This window comes from Ascaphus truei, chromosome 8 (genome assembly GCF_040206685.1).
Source record: "Ascaphus truei isolate aAscTru1 chromosome 8, aAscTru1.hap1, whole genome shotgun sequence".
In the NCBI taxonomy this organism is placed as follows: Eukaryota; Metazoa; Chordata; class Amphibia; order Anura; family Ascaphidae; genus Ascaphus; species Ascaphus truei.
The window spans coordinates 56,559,508-56,584,642 of NC_134490.1; the positions used below are offsets into that span (position 1 = coordinate 56,559,508).

Here is a 25,135-nt window from a genome sequence, read left to right on the forward strand (position 1 = left end):
ATATTCCCAGCAGTTTGAGCTGCAAACTGTAACAATAGATAATGCTACATTAGTAATATCAGGATATATTGTAGTTGCTGAGTTACACTGACTGAAGGATTGATAGAAAATGAAAGGCGGACATTATGTTAGGCACACAATAAGGATTTTTACAGATTTATAATAGGGGCACCAAATGATTACCAATTTATATAAGAATGTCGAATTATACATTGTCACACACTTTATATATTGAAAAAAAAAGGGGGGGGGGGGATGTAGTATTGTTGCTTTAATGCACTGAAGTTATTAGAAGCCTTTAGTACTCCTAACAGAATTCAAGCAATATTTCTATATGTGTATTTTCTCTTCAGTTAGTCTTTGTGTCACTGAACTTTGAAATGTAATTAACTGGTAAAAGTCTGTTCAAGTTTTAACTACTATTTGTAACCATATTTAGTGTTTTCATACTTCACACCCATTCTTATCTATCTCGGAGTAAGAAATGCTGTTGTGATCATTGAAGATAACAATTATGAATCTTCTGATAAAAAGTCATTGGCTACACACATTTAAATGGTAGGCAATTATACGCAGGATTTACTACAAATTCAATCAGTGGTTCATTTAACGCATTTTCTATGAAGACATCTGTTTAAATGTATTAAAAACGATAACTTAAATTACAAGAAAATCAACATGCAAACGTGGGGCATTTCTTTAGCAAAACCAGGTTTCTTTAAAAAAAAAAAAAAAAAACCCCAACAATTCCAGTTACTTTGTAATGCTAAAATGGGTAACCCAGGGGTGCTTAACTCCAGTCTTCAAGACCCCCCCAACAGGTCAGGTTGTAAGTATATCCCAGATTCAGCACAGGTGGCTCAATAAGTCCCTGCTTCAGAACAGTCTTTGACTGAGCCACTGATTGAGCCACCTGTGCTGAAGCTGGGATATCCTTAAAACCTGACCTGTTGGGGAGGGTCTCGAGGACTGGAGTTGAGAGCTCCTGCTGTAAGAGGAGATGACCAATTTGAAGGATTCTATTAGCATGTCCGTAACTGCCAGGGAGAAATCCATTAGCGGGCTGAGAATAATACCAGCCTGTAGAGGTCAAAAATTGACTGACATCACTGTGTACAAACATTATTAAGATACACAAAGAATCAGTTGTGCCTGCAAGCGTACGGCACATTGTCATGCAGTAAATGAAAAGCCGCTATTATAAGGAGATGTTGTGGTCAATATCGGAGACCAATCATTTCTAGCTCCAAACAATACAGTTGTAAGATGTCTGTCGCTCAGCTACATATGTAATTAGATTACGTTAACCTCTCCAATTGCAACAAGACACGCAAAGCAATGCATTGCAAGCCCACTTTAGCACATACATAATAAAAGCAGAAAAATATTATATGGTTTTTTTTTTTAAAATAAATCAGTTCGGTATTTTAGATAGTGACTTTTTTTTATTATTATTATTTTAATCTTTATTTAACTCTTAATGCCATTTTTAATGAGTTTAAAGCATCCTTTGATTTCTATAGCAGGTTTTATAGCCCACCTCCCAAGCAGTGCAAGATCTTTGCAACACTTTCCTGTTTGCGATAGTTTGTTGCCAATGTGTCCAGCAGTTTGAACTGCAAACTAGAACTATCCATAATTTTACATGAATAATATAAGGATATATTGTAGTTGTTGATTTACACCGACTGAAGGATTGATTGAAACCGAAAGGTGGCCATTATGGTAGACACACAATCAGGATTTTTGCAGATTTATAGCAGGAGTACCAAACGATTGCAAGTTTGGGTAAGAATGTAGAATTAGTCACATGCTTTACATATAAAAATAAGGAAACATTTTAATTAAAAAAAGGGGGAAGTAGTATGCTGCGGTGTGCTTTGAAGTACTACAATACAAAAATATACACTGCAGGTCTCGCTGCTATTCTACTCATTGATTGTATCATACTAACCAAAAAATACAGATGTCCAACTTTATCTCCACACTGTAAAATGTAACATTGCTGAGGAAATTCCTGTAATAAAGATTACTTAACACATGTTGGATGACCCAGCAGATTGCAGTGATCGGGTCACTCTGCTGTCCCTCCAAATTGGGCATTGGCCTAAGGAAGCTATGACATTTCTTCACCATATTCCCTATGGCATTGCAGTGCTGCCTACATCTGAAAGCAATCAGCCAACACTATATACAGCGCTGTACATAGAAGATATACTGTGACCAAAAATATAGCATATCAATACACACACTGTTGTAATACATTGCAAGTCTCTTAGGTACAGTATCAGCCATTAACAAAAATGACTTTTTCTCATTAATATTTGTTGTGCTTTTGAGAGAAATTTAGCAAAAATATTGTTAACATTACAATTGAATTAATCAATACTAAACTGGCATATAAGGTGTAAGGTGAGTCTGCACTCCGATCATTACACCAGTCTGCTACAGTGTAGCAAAGTGATTTCACTATTAGCCACTACCAAGCTCCTTTTTCCCCTTCAGTTCAATGTGGAAGTGATTAGGCCCTTTTGCAGCCAGTGATATCCTGCCCTGCACAATGAATCCTTTAAACCCCGAGAGTCACTTTCACGGCATGATCAGCGCATGCGCTAAGTGCTATTCAGGGCTTTAAACCCATAGCTACTATATCTTTGGACCATACATACATTAGAAATGTTAAAGAAGATACTTGCTCATTTTAAATCTACCAGCACGTATTTCAAATGGGATAATGAAACTCATGCAGTATATATGTTTGTATTATTCTAACCAACTTCATTTGCTTTGGGTTCTCTCTGACACAGTTATAGATGTTGTATTCTGTCTTATAACTAATGTACTCCAAAATGTTGTTTGTTTCATCACCGTGAATATTCAGGTCATATTTTCCTATTCTTTATATACAATGTTCCTATACTTTATTTCAGGGGTTCCCAGTGCTGGTTCAGAAAAGCTCATATAAAGTGGTACTCGCCATTTATATGCATGAGAGAGGAAGTGAAAACTAGCACACACAAAAAGTAAAGACAAGAACAAAATGCAAACAGTGCACTGGGAGGGGGGTCAATGATTTAAAAATAAGTGATAATATTTTAATGATAAAGGTCCACTAAAAATATATAGTGGGCCACAAAGAACAGATAACAACAACAATTAGAAGAATTACAATAACACACTATGCTAGTCATTCTGACTAAGCCACCTGTGCTGAAGCAGGCATACAGGCATATTCTTAAAACCTGCCCTGATGTTGGCCATGGAGGACTGGAGTTGCCGCCCCTGCAATAATACAATCATTTTTTTACCTCTACAGTTTTTATACTCCAGGTTGGCAGATGGTTCATAGAAGTTTTGATATAACTAACTTGGCAATCGAATCCTACGTCGGCTTCTCAACTCTCGATAGCAAAGTACAAAGGAGCTCCAGAGAAATGACCGCCGTCATTCAGCAATCTTCCGGGGAAAAATCAGACTCCTCGGGAGAGGGAACACCGCTCATATACCCGTCCCATCGCTTACCGCAGGCAGCGGGTTTTGTGGATCATGCCTGACCGCAGAGTTTCTACCATCGCAGCAGCTGTTGCTATGTGGCGATCTTATTCCCTTGAACCAACCAAGTTTGGAGATCATATCCTGCAAACTCTGTTTTCGTTCTCCAGAACTTCCCTGGGTAATATCTCAGGGTGGGCAACTCCAGTCCACAAGTGCCACCAAGAGGTCAGTTTTTTTTAGGGTATCCCTGCTTCAGCAAAGGTGGCGCAGTTGGAGACTGAGCCACGTATGCTTAAGCAGGAATATCCTGAAAACCTGACCTCTTGGTAGCTCTTGAGGACTGGACTTGCCCACACCTGTTCTAACACCAGGGCTTCCCAGGTGATGATCTGAAGCGGGTTCAAGTAACATAAAAATATACTTGTACATCCACACCGTAAAAAGATTTTTTTTTTTTAAACAATAAAAAAGAACCAACACTTTTTCCGGGTCAGTAAATTACATTTGCATCTAAAGGTAGTGAGCCCATGTTGGACTACATACTGTATTCTGGGACTACATAACACCTTGGGATGCTGCTGCTGCTATGTCCTAGTCAAATTATGCCACAATCCCAAGGATTGCTGGGAACCAAGAAAAATGAAATGTCTCGGTAAAAACACCAGACAAAATAAACCCCTATTTTTAGAGGTTGGATACCGAGTTCTATAGTTCAAAAAAAGCAGCGTTAATATGCACATAATTAAAAACAAAACAAAAAAAAACACCCCTTGCCAATACATTTGTTTTAGTAAGGGATACTGTGACAGCGATCTTAATATTTAATTTCCAAGTAGGCATTTTCACTTATTTTTAGTGGCCGATGCGAGTATAATTATAATTATCACTGAAATGATGGCCTAGTATATACAGTGTGTTTCAGAGTTAGTATACAGACCGTAAAAAATTTAATAATTATACAAATTATAATAAGAGCAGCCGACATAAAAACATAGCATTAGACGGGAGTAACTCTTGCCAGAAGAGCTTGCAATCTACGCAGCAGCAGCAGCAAAGTGGGCATGTAAAAAAGCTTCAACATTGCTCATTGCTTGACTTGCAGTGTTATTTTAGCTACCGTTAGTACATATTGTTTTTCCCTCACCTCTAATTGATCTTAAGTAATGCACCTAAATCCAAAGATATAAAATTGTCAGAGATGAGAACCTGTCGGGAATTGCATGTACATATTAGTCAGCAGCAGCGGGGAAACAGTGGGGGCAAGAAAAGGGATTGGAAGCGTCTTAAAAGCCATCGATCACAATCACTGTCAGCTAGGTGATGAATGGCAGGTGTGGTAGGAGCAGAATACTGCTTCCACTGAGCAGGGACAGGCAGTGCTGGTACTGCTGTCATCCCTTTGTCATCCAGTGCCAGCTGAGGCTTGCAGCTGCCAGTTGCCACCACACAAGGAATAAAACATACACTTTGAACAATCACAGCAGCAGCAGCGGCGGGCTGATTGACTGCATTATTAATTAGTTTAATGACGCTCAGCCCTGTTAAAAAGCACCGGATAATTGTATTTAATTTGCAGTATGTTTTAATTTTGGACAAGGCCACGCAGCATTTGATCGCGGCGTCATCTTCGCTGTTCTGCTCTTTAAGTGTGTTTGTATTCATTTGCATCTGAAAAGGAAGATCGCTGCTAAATCCTAAAGGGATTTTTTTTTTTTTTTTTAAAGTGTCCACTTTCCCATCACGCTGCCTCGCGAGACCTCTGGCCGCAGATAAGAGAGTAATCTTTAGCAGTAGCCACAAATTAAAAGCAGGTTTATGACCACATGCTACTAGATCCCCCCCCCCCCCCCTTGCCCCCCAGGGGCTTGAAGCGTGCAGCCTTATAACAATTCATTTACTCAACCCTCCTTCCCTGCCTACTCCCACTCTCAGATGATGGAGGTAGAAACAATTGCATCATTTAATTTACTATTGCAACAAGGATACGGCTCATTGGCCCCTCGTTGTTTTGAAGACGGATTTAATTAACCTCCAATGAATCTTGCCAGCAAAGCGTGGCAGCATCAGACTGGAATCAGATATGTCACAAGTGCTGTTGAAGGGAAGGGTAATCAGCACTGAACCTGGCGCAAGGTTGTGATTAAAATCCTTGGCCCATGAATAAATTAGAAAGCAAACAGTGGAGTACAATGGGACACAAACAGAGGCGCTAAATCATATAAAGGGCTAACTAAGTCGGGCTAAGGACATCATGTTGTAATCTCGCAATGTTAACAGAGGGAAGCGTCATTAGCAGTTTGGCTACAAACGTTCAGAATAATAATTTAAAAAAAAAAATCCAGATAGGTTTCTGGGTATAACGGCTACACGTAATCCCACCGCAATGCAATGCACAGTATATTTGTGCTTTGGAGATAGGGAATCCTATGGATTTCTACATGGGAGAAGCAGTGAAAGCCCCGTCTCTGAAGTGGGTGAACGAGTTTGGAGGAAGATAACGGGTATTGGGTCTGAGGAAAGGGCTTCGAGCCCTGAAACGTTACCACGGATGTACCTGCGCTCATTCTGTAAATAATACAGAGTAAGCTTTTTACACTTCTGATTCCCGAGTGTCTCCTTCATTACTGTGTTACTTCACCTTTTGGATCCAGCTTTAAGACGCCAGGATCAAATGGAGTATGAGCACCAGTAACAAATCCTCGAAGGACAAGGATTCACGAGTACTGGTGTGCCATTTCTATCACAAACCCTGTGTTTGAAGACATGCCGCTAACCCCTTCTTGACAAATCCCCCTTTTATTTGAATGGCACGCTGAGGCTTCACTGCCACAAAGAAAGACTGTGTCCATGTGGCAGAAACATCAAATGGAAAGTTTTCCGGGACAGGAATTCACTGTGTCAATAAGTATAGTGCTTTACCATCATCTACCTCAGGGGTGGTCAACTCCAGTCTTCAAGGGCCACCAACAGGTCAGGTTTTCAGGATATCCCTGCTTTAGCACAGGTGACTCAATCATTGGCTCAGTCAAAGACTGCACCACCTGTGCTGAAGCAGGGATATCCTGGAAACCTGACCTGTTGGTGGCCTTTGACAACTGGAGTTGCCCACCCCTCATCTACCTTATAGTTTAGTACACTATCAGAGCTACAGAAGTACAGAACTACATTACCTATTTTCTTTATTTCTCTAAAATTAGATTTTGGTGGGGGCCAAGTAACAAAATAACCTTTTTTTTACTAGAGGAACCCCCAGCACAAATGATAGAAGTTTAATTCCTCTTTCTAACAGTAGACAGAGCTCCCTTTTCCAATCCGAAGAATGGTCCTCCAGGATTTTGGAAGCGGATTCATCAACTTGGCCGATGCCTTCATTATCAATTACGGAGGGTCGGCAAATGGAGAAAAGCTGGTTTGGGCCTGGCCGACCACAGGTCCCAGAGGAGCCTTCATTAATTTGCTGTTTCCGCGGGAAGGGAGACCACCTCTGGAGAGCTTGCTGGGCCCTTTGTCCTGCTATGGAAAAGCTTTGCAATGGAGGTCACTGGCAGTCAATTCTTTCTGTCTGCCACAATTAATTGTCCTGCCAGCTAGGAAAGTCGAAGCACAGTCCACTCGCGGACCTCCTCGCAGAAATATGTGAAGCATCTGATCGCAGCTGCAGCTCCTGTACCCATATGTAAGGTAACAAATTATCGTTTTGTGGAGGTGGACGTGGCATTACTTGCTTTTAACCAATAAGGAAGACGTGCACAAGAAACGGCATGTACAGTTTCCTGTAGGGTCGGCAAAATAAAAGGAATCGCATTCACATTTATTTGAGAGCAAAACAAGACCCAAGTTAAAAAACAAAAAAAAAGAATGATGCCGACTAAATCGGTGACTCCAGGGTCTACTGGACAGGACAGATGTCCCACCGGGAGCTACTACGTGTAGTGCAGCGGTTCTCAGCTCCAGTCCTCAAGATCCCCCAACAGGTCAGGTTTTAAGAATATCCCAGCTTCAGCTTCAATGTCGAAGACTGAGCCTCTCATTGAGCTACCTGAGCTGACCAGAAAAGTAAGCCCCTATTTTACTATGTAGCCAGAGGCCTCCAGTAATTGGTGGTTTAACACTTCAGTTGCCAGAGGGGTCTGCAGCGCACAGGGAACTTTCGTACATGACGCCGGCCACAGTTCTGCAAACAGTATTGGTGTCTTACACAGCCCCTCTCAGTGTGAAACCTCCTAATGCAGGGGTAGTCAACTCCAGTCCTCAAGGGCCACCAACCGGTCAGGTTTTAAGGATATCCCTGCTTCAGCACAGGTGGCTCAATCATTGGCTCAGTCGAAGCAGGGATCTCCTGAAAACCTGACCGGTTGGTGGCCCTTGAGGATTGGAGGTGACCACCCCTGTCCTAATGGGAGCTGGTGGTCAAAATGATGCAGTCTGGCTACTGCTGTCCAGTAAATTCAGCTTGAATATTAGATCAAGTCAAACAGGTTCAATATCCTATTAGGGAATGTTATTTATGAGTACATATATTGCTATCAAATCTCTGGAAGGGTCAACAAGGACAGGCTCACGTGGCACACCTTAATATGCAAAATAAGTAGGGGCCACCCTAAAAATATAATCTGTGATGCCCAGTTTAAAAAAACAAAAACAAAGAAAGAAATCCATAGTTTGGGCGATTTTGGCAAGTTGTTTGTGCAATCGCTGCCTCTGCAAACCTGTGCAGCCTAAGGACACAGCCATTTATCATCATTTAATATAGATGGAATAGCAGAAGTTAAAGAACAATGAGCACAGTATTACATCTGCACGGTATGTGTGCATCACATCTGCACTGTATTGTGTCAGGTAAGCCCAATAAGAAGCAGGGCACTGCGGATTTCTGCAAAAACAAAGTGATTTATTGAGCCAATGTTCAGACGGTTCGGCAGATACAGCTGCCAGCTACACTTGAGAAAGGTATCTGCCGAAACGTCGGAACATTGGCTCAATAAATAGCGTAGTGCCCTGCTTCTAATTTGGCTTGCTTACTTTGGAGTATATACCGGCATTCCCTGAACCAGGAGCACCGGTGATTATACCGTTATATTTATGTTTGGTGTGCAGCAGATATCTGTTGTATTGTGTCGGGTAAACCATGACATTTGGAAGCTTTAGCTATATAAAGCTTTAAACCATGTTGCAGAAGTACTAATGTGTGCAGAGCTTTTGAAACCTTTCTGGTCTCTTCTTCATCATTTGGTGGAAAACAGAGCCACCCGTCTCCTGGAAATCTTCTGGTTTCCTGCTTCGCTGCATACAGGATGAAAAGCCCAGTCCCTCACCCCCCCTACCCCCCAAAGGCTCAAATCTTTCCCTCATGCCAGGCAAATCAATCAAGGACATCTGCTCTAACAAAACATATGGGAATAGAGCACCTCTACATAAAACCCCCTAAATGACAGTCCGCACTAGACACCAATGTGTAGGCTGCCTTACAGATTTACAGATAGGGGTCACGACCCTTCCATTCACACTTCCATAAATAAATGCAAATTACAGCACTGGGTAACATTTAAGAGACATTGAGTTACCCCCAGGTCTACAGAAACCAAAGAATAGCCCCGAAATAACAGCACACACACAAAAAAAAGAAGAGAAAAAAGTATTTGTTTTCATGAAAATATGTTAAATAGTAAGTGAAATTCCAGTGTCCCAGGCACTGGCTGATTCCTCAGAATATAAAACCTGTGTGGTCCTCGAGAGACTCAGCAGGAAGCAGGCGATGTATAAGCTGTTCCTTCCCAGTGATTGACAAATAGCCATTGATTTGCTCACTGGCAATGAGATGTTATATTTCACTCATGCTGCCTCCTCCTTCAACTTCTCACGGAACAATAGAGGCGAGACAATAACTCCAGTCTGCACTCACTAGAACCACTGTTTGCTCCAATAAAAGTGACCCACATACTTTGTTTTGATCACTTGAAAGTATTCTGTGGATGGTTGCATCCCGCAGGAGTGCACGTTGTTGGCATTACATTGAGGAAGCCGTGGGGAGAAAGGGGACCGTATCAATTTGTGAAAAGAAAAACAAAACAAAACGAACTCTATGGGGGTAATAAATGTGTGTGGCACTAAACAGCCATTAAGAGCCATTTGGAATTAATTTAAGTAAATTGCATCAAGTTGACTACACTTGCATGGCGAAGGAGGATTAAAGGGTGGACTTTATTGAAATACTATAATATGCAGCAATAATGTGCTTTACAATCATCTATCTCAGGGGGGCGGCAACTCCAGTCCTCAAGGGCCACCAATAGGTCAGGTGTTAAGGATATCCCTGCTTCAGCACAGGTGTCTCAATCAGTGGCTCAGTCTTTGACTGAGCCACCTGTACTGAAGCAGGGATATCCTTAACACCTGACCTATTGGTGGCCCTTGAGGACTGGAGTTGCCCTCCCCCCACCCCCATCTACTTTATAGTTTAGTGTTTAAATGAACCGGTTTAAAAATCTTGCATTGAAAGTACGGAACGCGAAACAAAAGTTGGTAATATTGTATTTGATTGGCGGGGCTGTGCGGTAAGAACGCAACCTGCTCCATACACCAACTAGTGGACTACAAATGATTATTGCTAGATTTTATTTGTATGGCGCCAACATATACCACAGCGCAGGACAATGCAGGAGAGACGACAATAACATTGTATGACAAAAGAGTGCATATCGGAAGGAGATCTCTGCCCCTAACAAATGCCTTACATTTCTCAGAACGCATGTATACCATGACAGTCCTAAGATGCACAGTATGCTGCCGTGTCTTCAGGCACTGGGTAATCATCAGAACTGAGAACACATCATAAAAACCCTTAATTAAACCAAACAGAGGCTCCTTATATATCACCCGACAGGGGCAGGCAGCTGCCATATACAACACACCTATAACAAGCCAATTCTACGTTCGGTTTTGAATTGTTTGTTGTTTAGGGACAGGCATAGTTAAGATTAAAAAATTGTAGCACCCAAATATTAATTTACATCTGTGATTCCCTGGAACAGTAAATGGTTTCAGAATGAAATAGGTCATGGGTATGGAACCAGGGTCCTGTAGGAAATTGCAAAACCAAGAAGGTTTCTGTGGTCCATCAACTGCCCCTTTAAATCACTAAATGAAGACATACAGAGGTCTAAAAATCAGGGTGATTTACAGCGAGTTAATTATCTTAACCCCGACACTGTCCAAAACCAGCATAAACAAGGTATGTAGCTATGAACCTGTAGAGCAAACACAGCTGTTGTAGCTGTGATTAGGGGAATAATGAGCCTAGAGCTACATGTACACTATCTGGACTGCAACAAAATAGATACTAATTAGCAGAAGTGTAAAGGATCCAGCAATTGATTAGGTGTGCAGGGTAACAAAGCAATGAACTCGTGTTTGTTCTTCAGTGCTTCTGTGCAGCCTAAGGACACCGTGATTTCTCGTCATAGCAAAAGTTAAAGTACAACATGCACAGAATTACAGCTGCACATCTGCCCTGCATTTGGGCTGCACATCTGCACTGCATTTGGGCTGCACATTTGCAATAACCTGACAGACATGGCAGTTACAGATGTCATAATATTTTCAATATTTTCCCATAACTTACAATATTCCTTAATCACTTTAAATAAATAAAAAAAATAGCCTCAACAATGAACAAAATAAACATTCTATAAATAGTGCAATATTGCTTCTGTTTGCAGCCGTGTCAGTGGCTCATTCGATACCTGATTAAAGAATTCAATAGCGGAGTTGTGTTCTAGAGCAGGGGTGCTCAACTCCAGTCCTCAAGAACCCCAACAGGTCAGGTTTTAAGGATATTCCAGCTTCAGCACAGGTGGCTCAGTCTTTGATTGATTGAGCCACCTGTGCTAATGCTGGGATATCCTTAAAATGTGACCTGTTGGGGGTCTTGAGAGCTGGAGTTCAGCACCCCTGTTCAAGAACAGTCTTCAAAAAATAAAATAAAAAAAGTCATTATTGCAGAGCAATGTGTTGTAAGGCCCACTTGTGCGTAAAGCTAAATAAAAAAAAAAGTGAGTTAAGGGTGGTGATACATTTCCATCATTCTGATATATTACACTTGGTTGTGTACGCGGGTTATCTAATGTGTCCCAAGTCCTTCTGTGGGCCGAGGGATATATTAATCATCATATTGCCCTTTTTTGCAGAGGGTGTGACTCATTCATGTCTGAAAAGCAGGACATATTTACCACCCCACCGGAATGTTTTGTGTGTATATAGTACAGCATTTGTAAGTTCAAAAGCTTTTAACAATGCTATTTCAGCTGCCTTGTTGCAGCCATCTCTGGGATGGAATCATGTAGCTCAGGGCTAGTCAACTCTGCTCCCTCAGGGGCTACAAACAGGTCAGGTTTTCGGGATATCCCTGCTTCAGCACAGGTGGCTCAGTCAGCTGAGCCACCTGTGCTGAAGCAGGGATATCCTGAACACCTGACCTGTTCGTAGCCCTTGACGACTGGAGTTGGCCGTCCCTGCTGTAGCTTGTCTATTTCAAAATAGTCAAGCAAAGATTTATATTATCATCAATTAGTGGTGATTATACTGTCACGAGTAGAGACGCTGACGTGGCCACAAAGTGCCACAAAATGGGTTAGGTGGGTTAGGTGGCCGAGCTTGTGTGTTCAATGCAAAGACCTCTTTCATTTCAAAATGTGCTAATTTTGCTAGATTCATATATCCATCCAACATTGCAATACTGCTATAATGGCAAACCGGGTAACTGGGCACTAATAATTATTATTTTTCAAATAATTAATAGACAGCTTTTATTGAACGTGAATCTATGCATAAATCAACATTGGTGTCTGTCATTTAATTCAGTATTTCTAATTACTCAGAATCCCAACTGCAAGATCTTACTGTTCCATACAAGCAGGAGTTCCCCAAGGAGAGAACCAGGTTTCTCGTGTTGTAGAAAATAAAAAGGAAGAAGTCGTACCTCTACCACAGATTTTAAATCCAGGCGAAAGTTAAAATCTCCAAACACAAAGTAGGGAACTTTTTCAAATCGATGATCTGTAATACTGAAAAAAGACAAGAGATTCACATTAGCTGCTCAGGAAAAATAACAGGACTATAACTAAGCACAACACACAGGTGAAAACATTTTTACCAGCTCTGTGTTTTAAAGCAGCAATACTACGTTCCCCCCTTTTATCTTTTTATATGTAAAGCAGGGGACAGTGTATAATTTTACATTCTTACCTAAACTGGCAATCGTTTGGTGCTTCTGTTATAAATCTGTAAAAATGCTGATTTTGTGACTAACATAATGGCTGCCTCAGTCAGTGTAACTCCGCAGCAGCAATGTATCTTTATATTACTAAGGTAACATTATCTATTGTTACAGTTTGCAGCTCAAACTGCTGGGAACATTGGCAACAAATTACTGTATTAGAAACAGGAAAGTGTTGCAAAGATCTTGCACTGTTTGGGAGGTGGGCTAAACCTGCTATAGAAATCATAGGATGCTTTAAAACTCATTAAAAATGTAATTAAGGGTTGAATAATATTTTTTAAAAATCCAGTAAGTATTATCTAATACTACAGAACTGATTTATTTAAAACAATAAAACATACAATTTCACATGTTTTGCCGCTTTACAAACTAATTTCCACATAACGAGAAGATTTCTATCAATAACATTTAAAGTCATATTAGAACATGCTTGAAACCTATATCTTTCCAGGTGAAATGATATTGAATAATATATTTCTCTCGTCATATCGCGTAAATAATATTCACTAAATACAATTTATATCACAGATGTTTTTCTCCACGTACGCCAAACGAAGAAGAAACACTTATGTATTGTGCTTGACTACAGAAAATAGATTAGAGAGCTAATTTTCTGCTGTAATTAACGAGGGTGTTTTGTCTTCTGTTTCTCATGTCTCCAGTTACTGTAAATACCCTACAACATGTACACTTTCTGAATGCATATTGAAAGCAAGTCATTGGCCGCTTTGTGGCGATGATACAGGGCCAGATTTACTAAACGATGCTGTTTCACAAGGCACCTTTCAGTGCTGTAAAACACAGTTTTTACTTAAAATGTGTCATAAGGCATCTTCTAGTGCAGGAAGGGGGCTTGTGTGATAGCACCGTAAGTAAACATGGGCCCCAATGTTTATCATAACAACACAATGCCCGTTTAAGTATTAGCTATGTTTTGAATAATGTTTGCAGTAGTGGCCAACTCCAGTTCTCAAGGGCCACCAACAGGTCATGCTTTCAGGTTATCCCTGCTTCAGCACTGGTGGCTCAGTCTCTGCTTCAGCACAGGTGTCTCAATTGAGCCACCTGCGCTAAAGCAGGGATATCCTGAAAACCTGACCTGTTGGTGGCCCTCAAAGACTGAAGTTGGAATCCCCTGCATGCTGTAAAGAGGGTAGGATCCCATACTCAGCAAAATCATACTGTTAATTCTTCACTGAAACATGTGAAGTGGTATTGTGTTCCATCAGATCTTTCAACCGCCTCCCCCTCCCCTTTTGCTGGTAGGTAACCCCCCAACTCACAAGATACTAACTTTAAACAAAGAGAAAAAAAGCGTGGACTTTGCCAGTTTCAGTAATTCATTTCAATTTTTGGCATTGCTCAAGGTCATTTACAGCTAACATAAAAATAATGAATGTTACTGAAGTGGCAGAAAGGCATGAAGAATGGCTTTTTAAATAAATTGATTTTTCAAGGAAGGTATGTGTCGCTAATTTTTCCCCAAAGTCATTTTTTTTAAAATTGACACTTCTTGCCAAAGTGGAGCCACTTACAGCTTGTTAACTAAATGGATATCACAAGTGGGTAATGATTGAGTCAAAAGAGACTGGACCAGGCACAAAAGAAACCAGTTAATTAAACCTCAATTACATTACTCTTACACATTTGAGGATTTCATAAAAATGATATGTTTCACCTCGTTTATTAAGACCACACTTTGCCCCCTATGGGATTACCACAGGAAAAGCTTCACAGAGAATGTCCTAGCGGGAGCCTAGGGCTGCTACATTACAAAAAGTTTTAGCAGATCTACATCCCACTTTTAGGTACATTGTTTATATCTAAATAAATGTACAGATGTAGCAGGTGCTATTACCACTGTTAATGTACGAAATAAAGCACTGAATATTGTGCGCATCCAAGAGAAGGCACGCGTTGCCATTGTTTTCTACAGAGATGTGGTATTTCTGGCGAAGGATATTATGGTATTGTTAACAAGTGGAATAGTGTCTGCTATGTCGTTTATTGTTGTTGTATGGAATACAGAAATGTTAAGGTATTAGCTGAAACAGCTGTCTGTGAGTAGGTTTACTGGCTATGCACTTCTTTAACCCAGGCTGTGCTGAAAAGGTGTGTAATGTGGCAGGAATAAGCTTATAGGGATTCATGTTAAAATGGACATGAAGCAAAAAGTAACATGTGAGTGCTTATTTACATGTCATTACCCAGAATCCCTGGCTGCAGGGGAAGCACTGTATGCTAAGAGATAATGGGGAAAAGCAGGGTTACGGACCTGTCTGAGATGTGAATGTGCGCACAAGAGGTATTTTATTTGCTGTATGGTGGATGAGATGCTCTGGGATTTGGTCCTTATATAATTAAATACAGTGGGGTGTGTGTGTGTGTGTGTGTCAACATTTGCGCGAGGACGAAACATTTTCAGCTTTTTGTCCCTACTACACCACGAGAAATGTATCTTTTACAAGCGACTTAGGCCCAGATCAGACAGGATGCTATGCGACGCGCGCACGTTCGTCACTCTTTCAGTCTAGTGAATGACATTTGTCACACAAGAAACTGCTTGTGGCAGCAAATTACAGCGTTGACGCTGCAACATTTTGCCGCAACAACCCAAATTTAAATTTGGGGCTGCAGTCGCGTCACGTGAGCTGGTTCAGCCAATAAAGGCGAAACAGCTCAGTGACGTGTTCATCACGCCCCCAAACGCCACGCCCCAACTCCTGCAGTTTGAGCACAGATCGCTGTACTGCAGGAGCGCGCTGCGGAGGCGTGCATGCAAGTGCGCGGACAGTCTGAGCGAGGCCTTAGAGAAGTCTGGTAACAACAGGTGTACAAAACCTTGTCAGATATTTTACCCCTTCATTTCGCAACACCTTCATTACCATATTTGATAGTTTGGTAGTAAAGGGTCTGCAGTAGGAATTAATTTATGTATGGGACACTCACATATGAAGGAGAGAAAATACCATTTTATCTGCAAGTGGAGGGGGAGGCTTACGTTTTACCTAGTCCAGTTCTGCGTCTAGGAATTTACCCGCAAATATGTTTGCATCTGTAAAAGACGGGAGTGGAACATTCCCAAATCCCATAAATTCTCTCAGGGGTGCTCAACTCCAGACCCCCTAACAGGTCGGGTTTTAAGGATATCCCCGCTTCAGCACAGGTGGCTCAATCAGTCCCAGCTTAATCGCAGGTGGCTCAATCAGTCCCTGCTTCCGCACAGGTGGCTCAATCAGTGGCACAGTCTTTGACAGCCACATGTGCTGAAGCTGGGATATCCTTAAAACCCGATCTGTTGGGGGGCTTGAGGACTGGAGTTGAGCACCCCTGCATTAACTGGTAACATTTCCCCTGCTCTGCAGTGCTACGTCTGCAAGTTGCATTAGGCAAAGGCACACGTTTATGATTAGGAAACCTGTTAAAGTAAAAACATACAACAGTCAGATTTTAAAGATTAGGACCAGGAAAGATGCGCCAGTTATACCCCAAATAAATACAAAAAGCGGTGATAAATTAAAATAGCTCTCACGATTTTAAAGTTTTATTGCTGCAGCTAAAGATTTTAGAAATGTTATTACATGAAGAAGTCATAAGTCCTCCCTGTAAAGACATCCATTGGTCAACGATACAACAAATGTATCATAACAATAGCCAGAAGGATAGTGTGATTCATGCTACGAAGGGTGAAAAGAAGGTTAACTAGTAACTGTTAGCTGTATTTAAAAAAAATCCCCATACATCATGGAGTGTCCTCCAAACAGGCAAATTTTCTAATGAAACCATAAGTCTGGCAATATATTTTAAAGGTGCAGTGTAGTCACCCAAAGAAAGATTTAATGAATTAAAATGTACTGGGCAAGCACATCTAAGGCCTTGGACATAGTAAGCGCTTAGGTGCTGCTGCTCGCTCTCGCTTGCTGCCGCTCACTCTACCAGGAGCTTTTTGCTGTCCTTGCAGAGGAGACAGCAAGCGCTTGGGAGGCGGGTATCACTGTATGTATGTGTCACTTGGTAGCTGTCAGTGTGTTTGTGTGTCACTGGGGAACGTGTGTGTGTGTGTGTGTGTGTGTGTGTGTGTATATTATATAATATTTTAAAAATTAAAAAAAAAGGCATGTGAGAATAAATTATTTATTAACATTGTGCAACTTTGATAAATATATTCGCGCACACACACCACACACCACACACCCACACACACACATACACACATACACACATACACACACATACATGCACACACACACACACACACACACACACACACACACACCACCTTGCTGCCACCCCTGCTCCGGGACACAACCCCTTCCTCACCCCCCGTGGCCGCGCAACCCCCCTCCATCTCCCGCGCAGGCAAGGAGGCAGCTACGGTGATCGGGGCAGAAGGGGACACATCACCCGCTCCCCCCCGGCGGCGCAAGCCCCCTCCATCTCCCGCAGGCTGACAGCAACAAGGATCGGGGCAGAAGGGGGCACATCACCCGCTCCCCCCCCCCGGCAGCGCAAGCCCCCTCCATCTCCCGCAGGCTGACAGCCACAGGGATCGGGCAGAAGGAGGCACATCACCCGCTCCCCCCCCCCCCCCGGCGGCGCAAACCCCCTCCATCTCCCGCAGGCTGACAGCCACAGGGATCGGGCAGAAGGAGGCACATCACCCGCTTCCCCCCCCCCCCGGCGGCGCAAGCCCCCTCCATCTCCCGCAGGCTGACAGCCAAAGGGATCGGGCAGAAGGAGGCACATCACCCGCTCCCCCCCCCCCCCCCGGCGGCGCAAGCCCCCTCCATCTCCCGCAGGCTGACAGCCACAGGGATCGGGCAGAAGGAGGCACATCACCCGCTCCCCCCCCCCGGCGGCGCAAGCCCCCTCCATCTCCCGCAGGCTGACAGCCAAAGGGCGGGCAGAAGGTGGCACATCACCCGCTCCCCCCCGGCAGCGCAAGCCCCCTCCATCTCCCGCAAGCTGACAGCCACAGGGATCGGGCAGAAGGTGGCACATCACCCGCTCCCCCCCGGCTGCGCAAGCCCCCTCCATCTCCCGCAAGCTGACAGCCACAGGGATCGGGCAGAAGGTGGCACATCACCCGCTCCCCCCGGCAGCGCAAGCCCCCTCCATCTCCCGCAGGCTGACAGCCAAAGGGCGGGCAGAAGGTACACTCACTCACTCCGCTGGCACCAGACCCCGTTCACATTTCCCTGCTCTCCTTCCATTGGTTGCTGAGGCGTCACGTGAGCGGAGTCAGCGCGTGAATTTAAAATTTCACTGTCGGCTCTGTTCAAGCGCGCCTCAGCAAGCAAGGGAAAGCATGCGCGAGCCCCTACTAAAGCCGCTTTAATTGCGGCTGTAGGGGCTCAGTGGCAAGCAGCAGCAAGCAGGAGCAAGCAAGCAGTAACCATGCCCTGGGCCTTAAGAAGAGACTTATCACAGGCTCACGTAGGACCACATAATGGCCCATTAAAGGCGGCACCATACGCAAGTCGAGTTTTGTAGCTGATGAAGCCAAGAACGGCCATACGGTCAGAAACACAACACAACACACGGAGGCCAACTCCTCAAGAGCTACCAACAGGTCAGGTTTTCAGGATATCCCTGCTTCAGCACAAGTGACTGAGCCACTGATTGAGCAACCTGTGCTGAAGCTGGGATATCCTGAAAATCTGACCTGTTGGTTGCTCTTGCGTTGGCCTCCCCTACACCACACTACAGTACACATGGCGACTAGAGGCTTTATTATTTTGCTTGTAGGCATATACATGTAATTGAAACATTTGAAAATATGGAGCAACTCATTTCTTTGAGATACTAAATTATTTTTCTAAAATGATGCATCGTGTAATATGGTACACAATAGATCGGACCATGTTATACACCACATTTGCAATACAGGCAGTCCTCGGTTATCCGACACAATGCGTTACTCAAAATGCGTTGTAAAGCGAAACACGTTTTCCCATAGGAACACTGTTTAAATGAAAGGTTCCGTTGCTGAAGGCATTTTTAACACTAAAATACACCAAATATTTTATGCAGACAATAAGATATGCAGCACACACAAATTATATAGTGTATATACTGTATTATATATATAATATAACATAATAAATAATATATTATATAGTATATTATATATATACGCTCTTACGACGCTTTGCAACGTTGTTTATGTGAATATGTATATATATACACACATACACAACGTTGCAAAGCGTCGTAAGAGCGTTGGATAAGCCATTTTGGCGTTGTAAAAATGAACATAGGTATGCATTGCACAGCGTTGGATAAGCCATTCGTTGTAAAGCGAAGCGTTGTAAAACGAGGACTGCCTGTATTTAAAATGCTTTAATTTGTTAACAGAGGCGTGCTCTTGTTTTACAGCCATAAACCTTCACCCGAAACACAGTTGAAATTAAATAAAACATGAGGGCGACGTCAAAATGCAACCGGCAAGAAAAAGAAAAAAATAACATTTGCCACTTTTTAAAAACACGACTGCCTAAAATGTTTGCTGTAGCAAAATAAATGGCGGTTTATGCTCGTTTCCCTTTTCTGGTAGCACTTGTGACCTCCTTAGTAACTAGCAGATGTACAATCTTCAGGCTGGCAAAGATTTTCCTCCCTAAAATGAGCATGTGTCTAAAAGACAAGTCGCAGGACGACTGGCTGGAATCTGTCACTATACTGTCTCAGCAAATGCAGGAGCAGCAAAAAAAAAAAAGCAGCAGCTAAATACCAGCAATATAAAGTGGGAGGCAGCTGAGCATGATTCAATGTGACAAGTGGCACACTGATTTGGCTAAACCATTTCTCAGGGCACTTTGTAAGGAGGATCAGCTGCATTATTCCTTTAATAGCCATGGCTAATGCAATAGCCAGAGGGTTTTGTCCCAAGGCAAGGTATCAGCTGCAGGTCAGAAGGTAACATACTGTTTACACGATTATTTCCTAAAGCACTTATCTAGCATTCGGTGTGAAAGTTGACTTTACTGTTTGTAACGAGGTCTAAAGAATTGACGGAATGGGAAAAATTAGCCACACTGAGCTGGAGCTGAATGGATGAGGTGGGAGGTCTGAGAAAGCCCCTCTGTGGCTCTCAGCGGGATACCTTATTAGCCGCGTCATTGCAGTTCATTCAAGCAAACTGCAACAGTGTCACTAGCATTCCCACACAAAGACAAAGTTCTTCACACAGTCTATAAACATGCTTCTCCCAGCCAATTCATCCTGGCTTGACACCACTAAAAAAGGCCTCTCTCTCTGTCTTTCCCTCTGTCTCTGCTTCCCTCTGTCTCTGCTTCCCTCTGTCTCTGCTTCCCTCTGTCTCTGCTTCCCTCTGTCTGTCTGTCTTTTTTTATAAACCCACCAAAAAAAAATAAGAAGATCCAGCTCTAAATGAGCTGAAAGGAGCGAGGGGGGGGAAGGGAGGTTGTCACATTTCTTGAGAAGAAACAATCCAAAAGGTCAAGGAATATATCGGAGACAATGAGCACATTTTTTCAGGCTCTCAAAAGTCCGGATTGAAATGATAATCATAGTGTTCACCGAAGGCACTTCCATGTTACCCACGCGGAGACTGAGGAGCCGCAAAGTGACGCAGCGGGGACACGTTCAAACTTATTAGTCCCTATGCTCTGTTTTGGACAATTTCTCTTAAGTCCTGATCAGACAGGACGCTGCGCGACGTGCGCGCGCTTACGTACGTGTTCGCCACTCTTTCGGTTTGTTCTGTGGGAGTTTTCAAACTGGAAACGACACCCGGCAGCGAAGCGTTGACGCCGCTGCACTTGGAGGAGGATACGGAAATTGTAATTTCATGCAGCAGCCGCGTCACGTGTACTTCGCCAGCCAATCAGGAACACACACACTTCGTTTCTTTAAAAAAAAAATTAAAGTCCGCCTCCAATCGCGTCACTCAGTCTGCTGGGGATGAGCACACATCGCCCAGCAGACAGAGGTGCACAAACGCAGGCACGGCGTAGTGTAACAGCCTGTTTGAGCTCGGCCTTTCAGCAACAGGGGTTTTATCCCTGAACAAACCACAGCACCCTTTAATAGGTTGTGTTTTTACAGGTTTAGGTTTTAATGTACCCACAAATAAAACTACTGTACTAGGGCAGAACTATACATCATTTAAATAATGTCTTTTTTTAACATAAAATACAGTGTATATATTTAGTTATCACTCACAATCTGCCTTTTATTACAATGGTCATCTATTCTTAAGTGTTTTTGCTCATTTACCCCAAAATGTGTTTTCGGGGTCTTTATTAAATTGTCATTACACTAAATGCATGATCTGTGGTGAGCGCTTCTATCATTCTGCATACACTATTTCTCTTATCGGATTGGTCTCTTCAAGAAGCAGCTCCACAGAACATTCTGATTCTATACGCCCTCTTATTCCTTCCCCACACCCGCTCATCTATCAGACTCTGGTTGGATATATTCACATTTAGCACATATATACCGGTTAGGTATTCACTCATCACTTGCTATTTAGTGATTTTACACAACACACAAATATATTGTTTTTATTATATAGTCATTCACGTTTGATACTCAGGAAGTATCCTTGGTAGGAGCACGCAGGACAGGACCAGGATATCCCCAAGGTCAGCAGTGAGTAATCCATTTACTTCATTTATGTGATCAGTCCTACACACGGTTACCTAGACCACCACATAAGACTTACCTATATGGCTAGTGGCACAATCTATGGGAGTGTGTTTAACATTGGACTATCTGGAATCCTGAGTCTTATGAACTGTCCTATGCTATGAAGATGTTTATATTTTTATATCATGATCAAACATTGCCTACTCCTGGTTAGCATCACAAGTGGGAATTAACCCTCCCCTTCCCTTCCACGTTTGATACTCACATTTGGCGCGGTTATATATATATATTTACAAAACAAGAATGTTCAGGGCACTCAAATTGGTAAAAATAGGTAAAATCACTTATCTTAGTAGTCAGGGTGCTTGCAGTGCAGCCAGGATCACCATCCAGCAACAAAAATAAATAAAACAAAAATCCAAAAGATCCGCAACACTCACTGGTTAGTATCAAAAGTAGAACACTTTAATATATATCACAAGCATGAGGGGTATCCTCATTGTACCGCGCTGCAGAATATGTTGGCGCTTTACAAATACACGATAATAATAATATTCCCCACTACCAATTTATTTTGTAGAACGTCTCGCAACCACAATTCCCCAGAGTGTAAAACCTCTGTCGGGCAGGCAGGGCACGCAATATAAATTACTTTAATAGTGGGACTCCTGATGAAGGCCCAGAATAGGTCAACACATGGTTACATTTATTCTTTTTTGTCATTAATAATTATGCGGGTGCCTGTGCTAATCCAAGTGGGAACAAAAATACACGCTGGCTCACGTGTGTGGGGGAAGGGGGTGGGTGTATGGAGGGAGAGTATGGGGGGGGGGGGAAGAGTGTTTGAGGGGAGGGGGAGAGAGAGTGTATGGGAGGATATAGTTACACCCCTAGATCAGCATATTAGGGTTGGTGGCTTCTCCAAAAATACTGGACACAATGGTGAAAGGTGCGACATTCGACACACACTCACACTCTCTCTCCTTGGCCCACCCCCAGACTCCTGACACCACCTCCTGATTGGCTGCATTACGCAGCAGCAGCCAATCAGGATGGAGGAAGCTGCCCAGCCCCCTAGCAACCACCTTGTTCTCTTCCCGCTCAGAGAAATCCCGCTGCCCCCCAAGCCGGTCAGGTCACTATGTCCAGAGAGATAATACCAGACACACACATGTCCAGTATTACTTCTAATTTTTTACTGGACAGAGTATCCAAATACAGGACAGTTCGTTTAAATACTGGATACCTGGCAAGCGAGCATTGCAAAAAAGAATTAATTGAAAGTTGTTCAGTGATAATAAATGCTAATTTATAATGGGTTTAACACCAGCAATAGGGATCATTGTTTGATTAGCAGAGTGTCAGCCTTATTTTGTATCTATAATATTAAATAGAAGTGAACAAACTACTCTGCATTAAACTTGAACTTCATTTAAACCTGGTAAGGGAACAAAAGTAAATTTTACATAGGAGCCAGCGAGAAGGTAGAATGGCATGTAAGGCACAATAAAGCAAGGCCAAGTCTATAAACATCTCTACATTTAACCGGTCTGCTTTTTTTGTTATCATATTTTATTTTTGCTATTAAAAATAATTAAATCTTCGCATACACAATAGCTAATGCGGATACATGAATATCGACACATCCAAGCTACGTAGTGCCAGCTAGCTCCATGGTTTGGGATTTTTTTTTTTTTTTTACGGAAACTATATCTTGAGATCCGGAGTTAGGCCACACTTATAGTGCGCACGACGGCGACGCGACGGATGACGTCACCTGTCACCGCTAGCGAAAGTTGTAATTCGCTTTCCGGCGACCAGGTCTTTGATTGGTTTAGAGGCTGTCACATGTGGCGACAGCCTCTGAAAAATCAAATTTGACCGGCTTCAGAAATTCGCGTCGCATCGCGCGTACTATAAGCGCACGCGACAGTGGCAATACATTTGTTTTCGGGCGACGTTGCCTCACCGGCACTATAAGCGCAGCCTTAAAGAGGAGTCCTTTCTTAGAATCCTTCCATTAAAAAAAAGTGGTCACATATTAAGGCAGGGTGGCCAGCTCCAGTCCTCAACGGCCACCAACAGGTCAGGTTTTAAGGATATCCCTGCACAGGTGGCTCAACCAGTCCCTGCTTCAGCACAGGTGGCTCAATCAAAGACTGAATCCCTGAAGCAGGGATATCCTGAAACCCTGAGCTGTTGGTGGCTGGAGTTGGCCGCCCCGTATATATATCCGTATATATATATATTTTTAACTTGCTTAATCATTTGATAATGTTAAAAGAAATGGTGTTGATCTTCAGTGTATTTAGTGAATTTGTAGTTTTAAACCATATTATCTATGGACTTCTATAATCATGGAAGTGACCTTCTTTGTAATTGAGAGCCGTTCAACATACTGTAACTGTTTGATGGAAACAAGTCAATACAGTGAATGAAAGCTTTGGCTGGCAGGAATATTTAACCTAAATAGCCAGTTAAGTCATTAAGCGTGTTGACTTTTAATTCCCCATGCCTTTGAACTATCAGTATCCATTTAAATATGAATCTTCTGAAAAATCTTAGGCACAGACCCGAGTAAAACCTCTTTGCATTCCGTCAGATCAGCGAGGTACAGTATATAGGAGCCCATGCAGGCTGACACAATAGAGAACTTTGCATACTCACTATGTGCAATGTAACTGTGTGAAACCCCACTGTCCACATGAACAACAAAGGAGACTCTCTCAAGCCGGGCATTAGAGTGAAGTAAAGGTCACTTAAAGGTTACTGGAAAAAGCTGTACATGGTCAAAAACAGATTTTTCCTTTAAAAACGACCTTTACCTTCTTAATTACATCTGTTATACTGTGGGTAAAAGTTCTCGTAGCACAGCACTTCTCCTAGAGAAGAGGACAGTTATTGTACATTGTGCTGCATTTTTATGGACCAACAAGATATTTCCGCAGATGAAATTGCCGTGCACAAAACGGAATGATCGCTGCTTCGTGTGAACACAGGCATAGGGAAAGCATTTTATTTGGACTAACAATTATTATAATAAGACAAGTTTTCGAGAGTTCTACTCTCTTCGTGAGGTCGCCCGGCAATACTCAATGCGAGAGGAGAACGCGTCAAAGCTCTATTATTATATTAATAGATTACCTCGTGTATTACTGCTGTGAAGCGCTATGTACATTAATGGCGCTATACAAATAAAGACATACAATACAATCAATTGTTAGTCCAAATAAAAAAATGGTATCAACTAATACTGAAGTAACAATTCTCATTTACTCTGCACTATCGCAACTTAAACCAATACGGTTATTTCTATTTAATTCATTAAATAAAAGTGAGAATTCAGCAGGGATTGCAATATTGTAATATTGTAGCTGTTATGGGTGAGAGTTATAACGAATTTCTTTCTATATATCCCACATGCGGCAAAACTTATTTTGCATTAATATTTCCTCGACATTGAAATCTCACAAATGAAGTACGAAATATATATATTGGATTTTTGTGCCTGTTTTTCTTTAATACAATTGTTCATTGCATTACTACCCTGAGTGCTGTTTTTGTCTCCCACTGGGTCACAACGTGTATATATATATATAAATATAACTGTATGCTCATCTGCATGTCTTAGGCAGGTCTGCAACCCCGCCTTTCCCCATCATCACCCAGCATACAGCACTTCCACTGCAGCAAGGGATTCTGGGAAATGACATGCAAATGAGCACACTGTCACTTTTTGCCTCAAAA

At 42.5% G+C, this 25,135-nt stretch overlaps 1 protein-coding gene across 8 annotated transcripts in view; it reads right to left on the reverse strand.

Moving 5' to 3' along the window:
* INPP5A (inositol polyphosphate-5-phosphatase A) overlaps nucleotides 1-25,135 on the reverse strand; it is a 334,901-nt gene that overhangs the window by 75,972 nt on the left and 233,794 nt on the right. For all 8 annotated transcript variants that reach the window (XM_075612175.1, XM_075612178.1, XM_075612176.1 and 5 more), the window contains one exon: nucleotides 12,473-12,557. In XM_075612175.1, coding sequence (XP_075468290.1) covers nucleotides 12,473-12,557 — 85 coding nt within the window. The remainder of the gene's footprint in view (nucleotides 1-12,472; nucleotides 12,558-25,135) is intronic.